This window comes from Telmatherina bonti (assembly GCF_933228915.1).
Source record: "Telmatherina bonti genome assembly, chromosome: 20".
NCBI classification, from domain to species: domain Eukaryota; kingdom Metazoa; phylum Chordata; class Actinopteri; order Atheriniformes; family Telmatherinidae; genus Telmatherina; species Telmatherina bonti.
Genome location: NC_136618.1, coordinates 26,522,402 through 26,536,187, shown reverse-complemented (window position 1 = coordinate 26,536,187; position 13,786 = coordinate 26,522,402). Strand labels below are relative to the sequence as shown.

At 42.5% G+C, this 13,786-nt stretch overlaps 1 protein-coding gene across 1 annotated transcript in view; it reads right to left on the bottom strand.

The window, feature by feature from the left end:
- The window catches only part of tnk2a (tyrosine kinase, non-receptor, 2a), a gene marked incomplete at its 5' end in the record, with an annotated part of 29,410 nt that extends 15,624 nt beyond the window's left edge, over positions 1-13,786 (bottom strand). Inside the window, 10 exons of the mRNA XM_079260268.1 lie at positions 1,297-1,491; positions 2,570-2,664; positions 6,141-6,287; positions 6,434-6,560; positions 6,654-6,835; positions 9,775-9,870; positions 10,072-10,221; positions 10,293-10,499; positions 13,389-13,459; positions 13,624-13,786. Of these exons, the coding sequence (XP_079116394.1) occupies positions 1,297-1,491; positions 2,570-2,664; positions 6,141-6,287; positions 6,434-6,560; positions 6,654-6,835; positions 9,775-9,870; positions 10,072-10,221; positions 10,293-10,499; positions 13,389-13,459; positions 13,624-13,786 (1,433 nt within the window). The remainder of the gene's footprint in view (positions 1-1,296; positions 1,492-2,569; positions 2,665-6,140; positions 6,288-6,433; positions 6,561-6,653; positions 6,836-9,774; positions 9,871-10,071; positions 10,222-10,292; positions 10,500-13,388; positions 13,460-13,623) is intronic.

Genomic DNA, 13,786 nt, shown 5'->3' with positions numbered 1-13,786 from the left:
CCTGCAACACAACAATCAGAAACTTGCTGATTCCTCATCAATGCTGATGAATGATGGTTAGAAAATAATATAGATTTAGGGCAGAAAGACATTAAAGAGCTAACTCAACCTGGGTTTGTTCTCAGAACAGATACTTTGATGTAAATGCAGTGCAGCTTACTCTACCGCCACCATCATCATCATCATCCACAGCAGTGGATGAAGGTCCTGCTGGGTCAAACTGTCAAATATGTTTAAGATATTCCCTGGTGTGTATTTTTTTTAACCTTGCACAGTTTTTTTTTGCACCCCCTCTCTGTTTTCCTTCCTGACAGGTAGCTGCACCAATCAAGTAGAGTTTAAAGTATCTGATAGTTCAGCCTGGTGTGTGTAATTAAAGAACCACTGGGCTGCAAGTTAACGTGTCTTATGGGCTGATGGTCAGGAGAAGTTTTGTGCTGACTGAGTGAATGAATTAGTCAGGGACCACTGCAAGAGAGGGTGATGGTTAAACATTTGAGTGGGCCAGTCCAGTGTTAGTTACAGACTTCTACGGACCAGTCAGACCAATAAATAAATTGTGTCGGCCCTAAAAACACATCGGCCCACTAGGAAAATGCATTGTATGCCAATTTGTGCCTGATGAGCTCTTAAACACTCTGAGTTGCTGAGGTTGAAGGCTTTTGCTCGTCTGCTTTTTCAGACTTAAGTCAGAACTGCGTTTTCTGGCTTTTTTTTCCACACATCTGTCTTTACTGACCTGTTTTTTTATGTCTTTAATAAGTTGAATGATATATATATATATATATATATATATATATATATATATATATATATATATATATATATATATATATATATATATATAATTAATTAGAGAGATGAAACTATCTGTTTGTAAAGAATGCTGCTCATAAGCAAATACGCTCAAATGCTTTATTAGTATACCATCCGCATTTATGAAAAGGAAATCTTCATGTACCTGATGGTTCAAACAAGCAAAGACATTGTTTGTACTTATGATAATTTTCCTTTTTTAAATTTAATTTTGGTTGTGAATGCCACGTTTACAGTAAATGTATGAGGACAATGTATATGAATATAGGGAAACAGAAACAACTGGAAAAGAAGTTTAGGAAGTGCAGATAGGCCAATATGATATGTTGTTTGTTGTACTTTAAAAAAGGGTGATGTCAATCCTAAAAATATAATATTATGAAGTATTTAATCATACTTTTTTCTCAAGAAGAAAAAGGATAAATTCTAATTTACTGAAGAAAAACTTTTGAGTCTGAGTTTATGTTGTGTGTGATTAACCTGTCTATGCGGTCTGCGTGTCCCCAGCTCCTGTTGGGGTCTGTGTCTCCGTGTCCGGTGTGGATGAAGGAGTGTTTCAGTGGTCGGCTGATGTCCTGAGCCGACAGACCGGCGACTGATGTCACCACATGACGAGGAAACTGGCCGACACGCAGCGTCCGTCTGTTCTGACCTCGCCACCAATAATGCTCTGCCCTGAAAACACATCAAAACACAACCAGGCAAAACAGCAATGTCAAATCTGCTACTTGAGATTTCAACAACAAAAAGATGCATCACAAAGTTGTGGTCATCTGGGTTTCAACTTTGGGAGGTTACCATAGACTGTATGTAGAAAACTGGACAGAGCCTCCATGATGTCACCCATAGGCTTCTGAAGAGCTGAATTAAAGCTCAGTGGGCGGTTGCCTGGGCGGTCTCTCCCGGAAAAAAGAGGTGGAGCTGAGAGGGGATGTGTGAGTGTCCTGGTAGATGACTCTGAGCGTCATTGAGCGAACTCCGAGCTTTCTGTAGCTAAGAGCTAACCGAGCTAACAGGAGATAACGGGAGCTAAACAGCTAACGGAGGTAAGCAGACTAAAGCTAAGTCACGTTGTTAACCGGCTAAAAACCACGGTTGTTCTACGTTCTTCTTACTTGAAGCGGGATATCGAGTACCTATCAATCAAAAGGACACGCCCCTAAATATGCCGAATTTCGAGATGAACTTACTCTTAAATGGGCATGTTAGAAAAAAATTCACTCCCCCCACAGTTGTCATGAAGGTAAACCTGACATATTAAACCGAAAATGGATTTTTAAACCAGGCTGTAAACATGCTTATTTCTGCTGTGAAGTTGGTTTTTTTAACATGGGAGTCTATGGAGATTTGCTCTGTTTTCCAGCCCCTAGCGGATGAAGGGGGAACTGCAGTTTTATGCACTTCCGCATAGGCTTCACTTTTAACCGCCGGAGGGTCCGTCCATCTTTCATATACGGTCTATGGAGGTTACAGAAGGAAAACACAATTCAGACAAACACACACAAAGACTGAAGAGACCATATTTCTATGGTGAGTCAGTCATTTTCCACAATGCCAGGAATCCACTGTCAACAAGAGGTACTTTTTTTCTCTTGAATTTGTTGGATGAACTTCCTTCTGGGCTCAAGCATGACTTTCAGTCATTTTCTCTTTGCATACCAGACTGAGTTGAAAAGGACGAGTTAAAGTGTTGCAGCCATCTCAACCCTGTTTTGATTTAAAAAAAAAAAAAAAAAAAAAGTTACAAACTGACCTTCCTTCGATGATGGTGATGACATCATTCATTTTAATCTCCAACTTGTCTTCCTCCTCAAAATCCTGCAGGGCTCTCATGTCTGTTGGCATGGTCTGCAGAGGACAAGCGTTCCCTGTTTTATTACTACCATCAGCAGGAACAAGAGGTACTGTGCAGACAAGACTAAAATACTCTGTTCCCTCCTAGCTGAGCAACCAAAAGAAAAAGAAACTCCCTCTTCTGCAAAGTTCTCTCAGATGTTTTGAGGTAAATCTCCTTGATGCTTTAAAAGCAGTTCTTTCACAGCAGTGTTAAAGTCATATTTCACTTTGTTGCTGCCTTCAGCTTCACATTTATTTATCTGAAATCAATTCAGTCATTAGTTAGCTCTTGTTATTACCTCCGCCAAGGAGGTTATGTTTTTGTCACAGTTTGTTTGTTTGTTAGAAACATTACTCAAAAAGTTATGGATGGATTTTGATTAAATCTTGGGGATATGTTGGGGGTGTCACGAGGAACAAATGGTGACATTTTGGTGGAGATCTGGAAGAGTTTCTGGATTCCTGTTTTTAAATAAAAAGTAGAAAGCAGACGCCGTGCTACTGACTATCACGTCACGGTATGCAGTGGGTGTGTGTGTGTGTGTAATGTGCGTAACTTTGGCCATGATTGGCCGATCGGTATGACCAACCCCTCTTTCTAATTGTGTGATACGGTAGAATCACGCTGATGTCATCATGTTTACATAAATGTGACCAATCATCACTGACAAAGCAGGAAATGTTTGTGATGCTGAATGACTGACACCTGTTGTCGTCCAATCAAACTGATGTTACCGGGCAGAAAATTGCGCTTTTGTCCGCCTAACTGCTCCCGAACCACCGTGGGAAATGTAGTTGCTTTACTGAATGCAGTTTTATGTCGGTGGATTAAAGTTTTGGAGGCAAAACAGCAAAGGTAAGACAGATTATGTAATGATGTTGTAACCAAAGGGAAAAATGTAACATCTAACATGTTTTCTCCATGAGAGATTCAAAATTCCCACTCTTCCACTCAGTCCTTGAATGCACTGGTCACATGACAGTTCACCTGGTCTCTCCAGCCAATCATGGTTCCATACTTATGCTACCTCACTTCCTCTCAGCTCAGTAGTGTGGGAGAGGAGTTGAGGACAGCTGCTTTGAAGGTTGGTTTCAAACAGACATACAATCTATTTAGTAAATCTTGTATAAAGTCAACTATGCATCATTGTAACTTTGTAGAGGCCAACTTGATCTAAGGACTGGGGGGGCTGTGCCTGTCATTTGGGCATCTATGATCTTTGGAATTGGTGAGTCTGAGCTTTGTCTGAGCCTATGTAATTTGTTTGTGGTGTTAGCCACCATTAGCTAAAATTAGCATGCTAATGCTAACATGTGATTGTGGACCAGGCCTTTATCCTGTTGTTCATGTTAGCCTGGTGGGTTAAATACTGGCTTTAGCATTAGCATTAGCTATAGCATTAGCCATCTTGCTTTTTGCTGCTTGTACTGTTTTATTTATGGGTTTGGTTGCAGTGTAAAACCTGAGCATTTCCAAATGTACAGATATTGAACATTTATTTGAAACTTTGATATGAATGTGTACACAGGATTTATTGTTAACAATATGAATTATCAGATATTTAATTGGTCCTGTTCTCCAATGCAGGCCAGGTGCCCTTTAATGGGTGATGTGATGGCGAGCTATTATCCAGGAGCTTGAAGACCCTGAGTCCCTTTCACTGGTTGGGTAGGAGGCTAAAGTAGCCTGTCTCTCTCCCACCTATTCTTCACCCGTTTCACCAGTCCACTTCTCAATCTTTCAACAGTTAATCACGCGTTTCCCATCATTCTAAATTAGAATAACTCTATGGACATTCCACCGGTGCAAACGAACTGTTGAATATCCCCCGAACAGGAAAAAGAACTCAGGACTATGGACTTTGGAAATTATGTTTGATTTATTTTTATTCCTTTTCTGTGAAATGGTTGAGGATGTAACAAATAAGAAGTGTATTTGATATTTCTCATTGTAAATATTGTATTATTTTTTTTGGGTTTTGTGGTTAATGGTTTTAGTTATTGTTTTGTTTTGTTGCAACTACTTTCAAAATATATTACTTCTAAAGCAACCTAATTGTCTTGTGTCACTTACCTTTGCCCTCTAGTAGCTGTATCTAGTCTTCTGATTATTTACTAGCCTATTGCAACTTATATATAAATTAGAAATTATAACAGTAATGCATATTTAAATTCACACTTGCTATAATGTTTTTCAACATGATGCATAAATTCAGCCTTCTTTCGACTCTGGTTGAGTGAATCTTGGTCATAGCGACATTAAACTGGTATGACTGGAACCTGTGGGATGTGTGCTTTCAGTAGAGGTGCTGTTTGTTTGTTTCCATGCCGCTGGGTGGACACGAGGGTCTAATATTTTTGCTTACGTATTTCTGCAGACTTTGTTTACTTGGTATTTTAATTACCTCTGCTAAGGAGGTTATGTCTTCACCGGAGTTTATTTGTTTGGTTGTCTGTTTGCAACATTACTCAAAAAGTTATGGATGGATCTTTATGAAATTTTCAGGATATGTTGGGGGTCTCACAAGTAACACACGACTACATTTTGGTGGAGATCCGGAAGCGATCCTGGATTCTGGATCACTTTGAAGTTATGTTGGGTGTTAATAACAATATGCCTGGCGGAGGTCTGCGCTCTCCGAGTGCTTTTCTAGTTTAATGAAATGAATGAAATGAAATGAAAAATACTTTATTAATCCCCAAAGGGAAATTCAATAAATTTAATAATAAATAAGAGGGATTATAAAACTTGATTATAAAACACACTAATTTAACTGAACTGATCACATAACTCCACACTTGTATTGAACCTGCAGTGATTTAATCACTTTAACATGAAATAAAAACTTGTTATTGTAGCACATAATCATCATATCATCATAAACAAAGTGATCCAAAACCTTTTGCCTGTTTTTTCTTATAAAAAAACTGTATGAGTCAACAAAAACAGGTTGTGGTGCATGTTAGGATGGAAGTAGTGCCATACCTCCACAACACGATATTTGTGCAAACAAAGAAAAATAAACTGAACATTTCCACATGCTGGACCAAGATACTGAAGCACCACATCTGCTTAGATTCCAAGACACTGTAAATATGTTTCTGTATTGTTAAAGTGCACTTTGCTTAAGTTAGAAATACATAATATGCAACAAAGCTGGTTGCAACATTTGCAAAGGGTCAAGTCGGTGTTGGGCAAAAATATGATTGACGAATCAACTCCTTTCTTAACCCATTTATCAACGCAAACATTCAGATTTTAGTTCAAACACAGTGACTTTATCAATGGCCAAACTGTTTCAGTAAAAAGCAGTTTTTACTTGCAGATGACAGAAATGTTTGGCCTGTTTCTGTTACATAGAAATGAGTTGGTATGAAACAGTAAATGATAGTATGTGCAACCCCCCTTAAAGGGGCAGAATTCCTAAATCATTCACTTAAATGAGATTCATGAGGTTACAGTAGTTTAAAAAAAAAAAAAGTGCTACCTCAAGCAGGAAGTCTCTAAGAGCGATGAAGGTGGGCCTGTCCTCTGGTTTGGGGCTCCAGCACTGCAGCATGACGTTGTAGGTGTCCTGAGGACAGTCGTCAGGCTTACACAGCCTCTCAGCCTCCACATCCACCTTATGAAGGATCTGCAGACAATACATATGAAAGGTTTCAGCTGTTTTTAGTGGTAGCTTTTCTCAAAACACTAAGCTATATATATATATATGGACCATATTTTCTGTGCAAATCCCAAATTTATTCCCAGTTAAATGTAAAAAGAAAAAAAATGCACCTGGCTTCCATTAAGGCCCAGCCATGGCTCCTGTCCGTGAGTGAACATCTCCCAGAGAGTGACCCCAAACATCCAGGTGTCAGACGCATGAGAGAAAGTTCGAGACTTCAGCGACTCTGGAGCACACCTGGAGAGGTAGCGATGAAGAAATCACGAGGAAAGCGATTATGAGACAAGTGGGAAGCTGGAAGAAAAGAAGACAGCAGCAACCTGTTCTCACCATGGGAAAGGAATTTTGTGGCCTTCCTCCATGATGTACTGGTCAGTGTGTGTAGGTAGCGCCCTCATCAGGCCAAAGTCGCCGATCTTTACAGTTTCGTTGGTGGAAAGCAGGACGTTGCGGGCTGCTAGGTCTCTGTGGAGGAACCGCTTCTGCTCAAGGTAGGCCATCCCACACGCTACCTGCACACATCCAAACAGGTCACAGACCAAACATACCGCTCTGATTATTTATCTGACATGCTTTTAAGTCACAAACCCTCACAGACCCTGAGGTCTTCTGGTACTGGTCTTCTGGTACTTAAGGTGCAACAAAAAACAGCACCAGGCGACATTCATTACCATCCAGGTGAAACCATAGACTGTATATAAAAAGATGGACGGAGCCTCCGTGACGTCACCCATAGGTTTCTGAAGAGCTGACTTGAAGCTCGGTGGGCGGTTCCTACCATCGCCATCTTGGCAGGGGCATGCGTGTCATCCCGCCCGGAAAATACATATATGGCCAAAGAGGTGGAGCCGAGAGGGGGGCTGTGAGCGTCATGGTGGATGATTGACATTGAGCAAACTCCTAGCTTTCTGTAGTTAAGAGCTAACCGAGCTAACCCGGCGATAACTGGAGCTAACCAGTTAACGGAAGTTTGGCCAAAGCTAAGTCACGCTGTTAACCGGCTAAAAACCGTGTTTGTTCTACATTCTTCTTAATTGAAACAGGAGATCGGATACCTGTCAATCAAAAGAACACGCCCCTAAATATCCTGAACTTCGAGATTAAATTACTTTTAAATGGGCGAGTTAGGAAAAAAATTTACTCCCCCCACAGTTGTCATGAAGGTAAACCTGACCTTTTAAACCTGAAATGGATTTTTGAACCAGGCTGTAAACGTGTTTAGAGGTGGAGCTGAGACGGGTGCTGTGAACGTCATGGTGGATGATTGATATCGAGCAAACTCCGAGCTTTCTATAGCTAAGAGCTAATCGAGCTAACCTGACGATAACGGGAGCTAACCAGCTACCAGAGGTAATCGGGCTAAAACTAAGTCACGTTGTTAACCGGCTAAAAACCAAGTTTGTTCTACTTTCTTTGGACTTGAAGCGGGAGATTGGGTACCTGTCAATCAAAAGGACACGCCCCTAACAATGCCGAACTTCGAGATTAAATTACTTTTAAACGGGCGAGTTAGAAAAAAATTCACTCCCCCCACAGTTGTCATGAAGGTAAACCTGACCTATTAAACTTAAAATGGATTTTTGAACCAGGCTGTAAACATGTTTATTTCTGCTAGGAAGTTGGTCTTTTTAACATGGGAGTCTATGGGGATTCGCTCTGTTTTGCCCCTAGTGGATGAAGGGGGAACTGCAGTTCTATGAACTTCTGCATAGGCTTCACTTTTAATCGCCAGAGGCTCTGTCCATCTTTCATATACGGCCTATGGGTGAAACCCAACACACAATGACGTGACAAACAGCAACAACACCGGCAGTGTCACGCATCCTGCTCTCAGGTTGCTTGTCTGTAAGAAAACTAATTGGTTCTGATATTGGAGGGAATTTTGGCAGTTTTACTGCAGTACGTGATACGTAAAGCATGATGGAAGAAGAGTTGGGAGATTTTACTCAAACTGAGAGAAGTCTTGCTGGTAACTCTACATTACAGAAGACAAAAGAAAACCTGGGTTCATCCTGGTTTGCGAACAAGCAAGCAGCACGGTGAGCACCGTTGTTTGATGGCAGATCTCAAAGCCGATCCAGAAAAAAAATCATGTCGATGAAACCCTCTCTGATTGGTTGTAGTGCCGTACGACAGCAACAAAAGTTCAACATTTTATTAACTTTCTTGTGTCGCGTCGCAAGCCTCTGTGTGCACATCTACATGAATGAAATTTCACATGCGTGAATGTTGACCTGGAGGACAGCAGAGATGTTCGCCTCATTGTGCAACTTCCACATGAGCTGATGAAGAAGCGAGGTCGTGTGTCAAGCCCATTAGAACTTAAATGTAAGGCGAAGCCTCATATTATTTAATCTTTATGTTTTCACTTTTTAACGAAAGTATTTTCAACCATACTTGCTCAGTCTGCAGTGATGTTGTCGAGGTAACATCCCTTGTCCCTGTGGGGGAGAAACCGTCCACTGTAGCCTCATGGTTACAGTATGGGGCCAAAGTATGACCCGATCTGAGTGGCTCTTGTGGTGTCGCCCTCCAAGGTTGTAGGCTAGGGTGGCTTGTGGTGTGAACGGGTCCCATAGACTGTATATAGGAAGATGGACGGAGCCTCCGCAACGTCACCCCTAGGTTTCTGAAGAGCTGAATTGAAGCTCAGTGGGCGGTTCCTACCATCGCCATCTTGGCAGGGGCATGCGCATCATGTAACCCGGAAAGTATAAATATGGGCAAAGAGGTAGAGCTGAGAGGGGGGCATGGTGAATGATTGACATCGAGCGATCTCCGAGCTTTCTGTAGCTAAGAGCTAACCGAGCTAACCCGGAGATAACAGGAGATAACCAGCTAATGGAGGTAAGCAGGCTAAAGCTAAGTCACGTTGTTAACCAGCTAAAAACTGCGGTTGTTCTACGTTCTTCTTAATTGAAGCGGGAGATTGGGTATCCATCAATCAAAAGGACACGCCCATAAATATGCAAAATTTCGAGATTGAATCACTTTTAAACGGGCGAGTTAGAAAAAAATTCACTCCCCCCACAGTTGTCATGAGGGTAAACCTGACCTATTAAACCTAAAATGGGTTTTTGTACCAGACTGTAAACATGTTTATTTCTGCCGTGAAGTTGGTCTTTTTAACATGGGAGTCTATGGGGATTTGCTCTGTTTTGCAGCCCCTAGTGGATGAAGAGGGAACTGCAGTTTTATACACTTCTGCATAGGCTTCACTTTTTACTCCTGGAGGCTCCGCCCATCTTTCATATGCGGTCTATGACGAGTCTCTAAAGCATTGCTTCCTCACCTGGTCAAGCATGACTATCTTTCTTACACATTCTTTATATGAAAAAAATGTAATTTGACTCTTACTTCTCAGAAATCACTGCATTGAGAGTTTGCAATGAATTAAAACCCAAAAAGCAATAAGTTTTCTTCTTCATGATTTCTTCTGGTTTCCCCTGACCTGAACGGCGTAGTTGCACAGCAGTGAGATGAGGATGTGACCCTGACGCTTTCTGAGGCGATCCAGCAGAGAGCCCAGAGGTGCCAGCTCAGCCACCTAAACCAGGAGACACGCACAGAGAACTGATCATGTTTACATGTATAAACCTGGCATGAAGACAACAAGAAGCTGAGGATGCCTTTTCTTCCCAACAGAAATTTCTGAGCTCATGATTTGAGACGGCTTTGAGACATCTTCAGCTTCAACTGAGCTGATCTTTTATCATTATAAAACGTACTGTGACAGTGTGTGTATTACCATCTTCATGGGCTGTGTGAGGACGATCCCATACAGGCGGATGAGGTTCTGATGGCTCAACGAGTGCATGGCGTTCACCTCCCTGATGAAATCATCCAGGCCATCTGAGTCCAGCATGTCTGCCTTCAGACACTTCACGGCTACTGACAACTGGAGACAAAATCATGCTCCCATCAAAAAACACTTAAACCGATTATCCTCCACATCTGTCCTTGTCTCACCACTCTGCCGTTGGGTCCGGTCCACTCTCCTCGCCGCACCACTCCAAATGTTCCATCTCCGAGCCGCTCGAACAGCTGAAGCTCCGACTCTCTGATCAGGCAGGTGAGCGAGGCCCCCGGCTCGCTATTGGCCGGACCAGCGCCAGACGACGCCCCCTGAGGAACAGGCTGCTGGGGGTCGGAGTCGGGTCGTTTCACTGGAAACACCTGCGAGTCCAAAAGAAGAAACTTTTAGTAGGTTCATCTTCAACTGATGAACACACATGATTCATTTGTGGATGTAAACAGTAACTGCAACAACATGTTATAGTAACTAGGGTTGTGACAATATGCTTTTTGTCCCGATTCGATTCAGATTTTTTTGGGTGACGATTCGCACAATTCTTTGATATTGCGGATTTTTGTAGATTAAAAACAAAATAGATGTATAAAACTTTTTGTTTTGCTCATAATTTTTCTTGATTTCAATTAGGAAATAACAACACAGTAGCCAGACCATCATTCTGCCGCTATAATGCCCAAGAAGACAATTAAAAATGTGGTCGCCCCCTAAGGTCGTAGGGTAGGGTGGCTCATGGTGTGAACAGGTCCCATAGACTGTATATAAAGAGATGGACGTAGCCTCCGTGACGTCATCCACAGGTTTCTGAAGAGCTAAATTGAAGCTCGGTGGGCAGTTCGTACCATCGCCATCTTGGCAGTGGCATGCGCGTTGTCACACCCGGAAAATACATATATGAACAAAGAGGTGGAGCTGAGAGGAGGGTTATGAGCGTCATGGTGGATGATTGACATCGAGCGGTATCCGAACTGCCTGTAGCTAAGAGCTAACCGAGCTAACCCGAAGATGAAAACAATAAAAATTACAAAAATCTTATAGTGGATTATTTTTATTTATTTGAAAAAAATATATAGTTTTTTTCTTTTTTAACAAAAAAAAACGATTTTAAAATTATGAAGCAAAAAAATCCAGATTTTTGTACTTTTCGATTCGATTTTTCCCACCCCTAATAGTAACTCAACAAGTTTAGAAAATACAAGACACGCTGTAAAACGGTGGATTGTGAGAAGATTTGTGAACACTGACAGGTCACACATGACTTTCAGGGGAGAATTCCAGTAGGTCATGCGGGAAAATGAAAGATCTGCAGAGACCGCAGAACGGTGTGAGGCAACAAAGGTCAGTCAGACAGAAGAGCCAAGTTATTTACTTTGAATTGGCTACACTGTGAAACACAAAGCCAGTGGATCTGTAATGATTTAATCCTGTTAGCATGAGGGAGGAGTGGAGTGGGAGACTTTTGGATGTAATGGAGTTTATGTAAAACTTTAGGCTCAACGGGATGCTGTTACAGCAGTCTGGTCTGGGTGTGATGAAACCAGGAATGATGATTTCAGCTGTAGAAAGGAAAGAGACTGGTGCAGACGGGGATGTTCTTCAGGTGGCAGAATGCTGTTGGTAATTAGGTTGATGTATTTGTGACCGGTCGAGCTTAGCATCCTGTCATCACCGTGGGTGTAGCTTTGCGTTGTGAAAATGACCAGAGGAACCAGCGCTCCAATTCAGCCCAGATCATCGGCATGTTTATCCTGCACAAAATGACATGAAGTGCAGCCGTATGAGGAGCAGTAAAACGGACAGCTGAGCCGACCCAGTACTCCTTCCTCTGAAGCAGACGGAGGGAGGAAGCGTTATTCACGTGACGACATCACGAACAGTTACAAGCGTAAATTAAACTACCAAACTCACAAAATAAATTTCGCTAATACTAAAGAAAAAGGTAACATACTTAAAGTGGAACTATTATGTGCATTTCAGGCTAATTTATTTTTATTTCTGAGACCAGAAGGGCTGGGATTGATCGAGTTATTGTCACAAATCGCTTTATTTACTTCAGACCGACCCTCTCCGTAGGCTGTCAGATCAGCCTGCGGGCAAAACGAGTGGATTGAGACTCTTCTGCATTAAGCCCCGCCTCCCGCCACTACACTACATCGGGAGCGTGCACCGCACCTGCTTTTGCTGTCATTGTAACATCTAATAAACAGAAGGATTAAGCGAATATAAACTCAATAAAAAAAAAAACACAAAATACAATGTCAACACATAGCATACAGCCCTACATGTTGGAACCTGAATCAGACCCTGAAAATGAAGTGGAAAACAGCAACCCACAGCAACGAATGCAGCAGGATGTCTCTCTTTGGTAAACTCACCAGCCATCGTTGGAAATAACTTTATCCCACGTTTTCCACCCGCCTGATGTATTTGTACATGCCCTTGTTAACCATTCATTCATTCATTCATTTTCCGAACCGCTTATTCCAATTCAGGGTCGCGGGGAAGCTGGAGCCTATCCCAGCTGGCTTTGGGCGACAGGCAGGGTACACCCTGGACAGCTTGCCAGTCCATTGCAGGGCCACACAGAGAGATGAACAACCACACTCATGCTCACTCCTAGGGGCAATTTAGAGTGACCAATTAACCTAACATGCATGTCTTTGGATGGTGGGAGGAAGCCGGAGTACCCGGAGAGAACCCACGCACACACAGGGAGAACATGCAAACTCCACACAGAAAGGCCACTGACCAAACCAGCCAAGGATTGAACCAGTGACCTTCTTGCTGTGAGGGCACAGTGCTAACCACTGCGCCACCGTGCAGCCCCCCTTGTTAACCAGTAGAAGGTAACCAATCACCGAACCTTATCCCCCAGGATGTCACAAGGATTTCCAAGTAGAAAAAACTCTCTAAAACGACACGTTTTTCATCGCTATGGAAACCGAACGGAGAGAGTGCTGGAACTCAAACTCAAACTCAAACATGCGTTTAGGTGATAAAAAACAGTGCCCTTCACATGTCTGATGAAGATTCAACACTGTAACACTGTAGAAAGCTCAGAAAACTCCAAATACCATCAGTGTGCAGAAACCGAAGATGAATGAACGTGTATGTGCTCTACTCAGTCTTCCTATGAATGTGTGGGTGTGTGTTTGGCTGGTGAACCACAAAAACACGTGGGTCTGGACTAGTCAGAGTGAGACAAACCAGATCAAGTTATCCTGACAAAGCATTTGTGCCGTTTGGTGCTGCACCTTGCTCATCCAGGACTTGCGTTTGTAAAGGGCTCTTCTCCTCTTCACCGCCTCCCAAAGCCTCCTCTGACCTGAACAACACACACACACACACATACTGAAAACCTTCATAATAGCACAAAACACACTTAAAATCCATTAATAACTGTCTGATTTAAGAGTGTGTGGGATAACTGAGACAGAACAGGAAACAATGGCAGTTTTGGGTGCTGCTGTCGAGTTTAGGTGGACCCACCAGGGCGTCCCATGCCGATTTTCTCCAGATCTTCGTTCTTGACATAGTCGAAGTGGGAGAGTCGTGTGACGTTGAGCTCATCTCGAATCCGCAGGAAGTACTGCTGCAGCTGCACGTCAGTCAGGAGCTCGAGCAGCCACTCTGTGCCCTCCTCACACTGCAT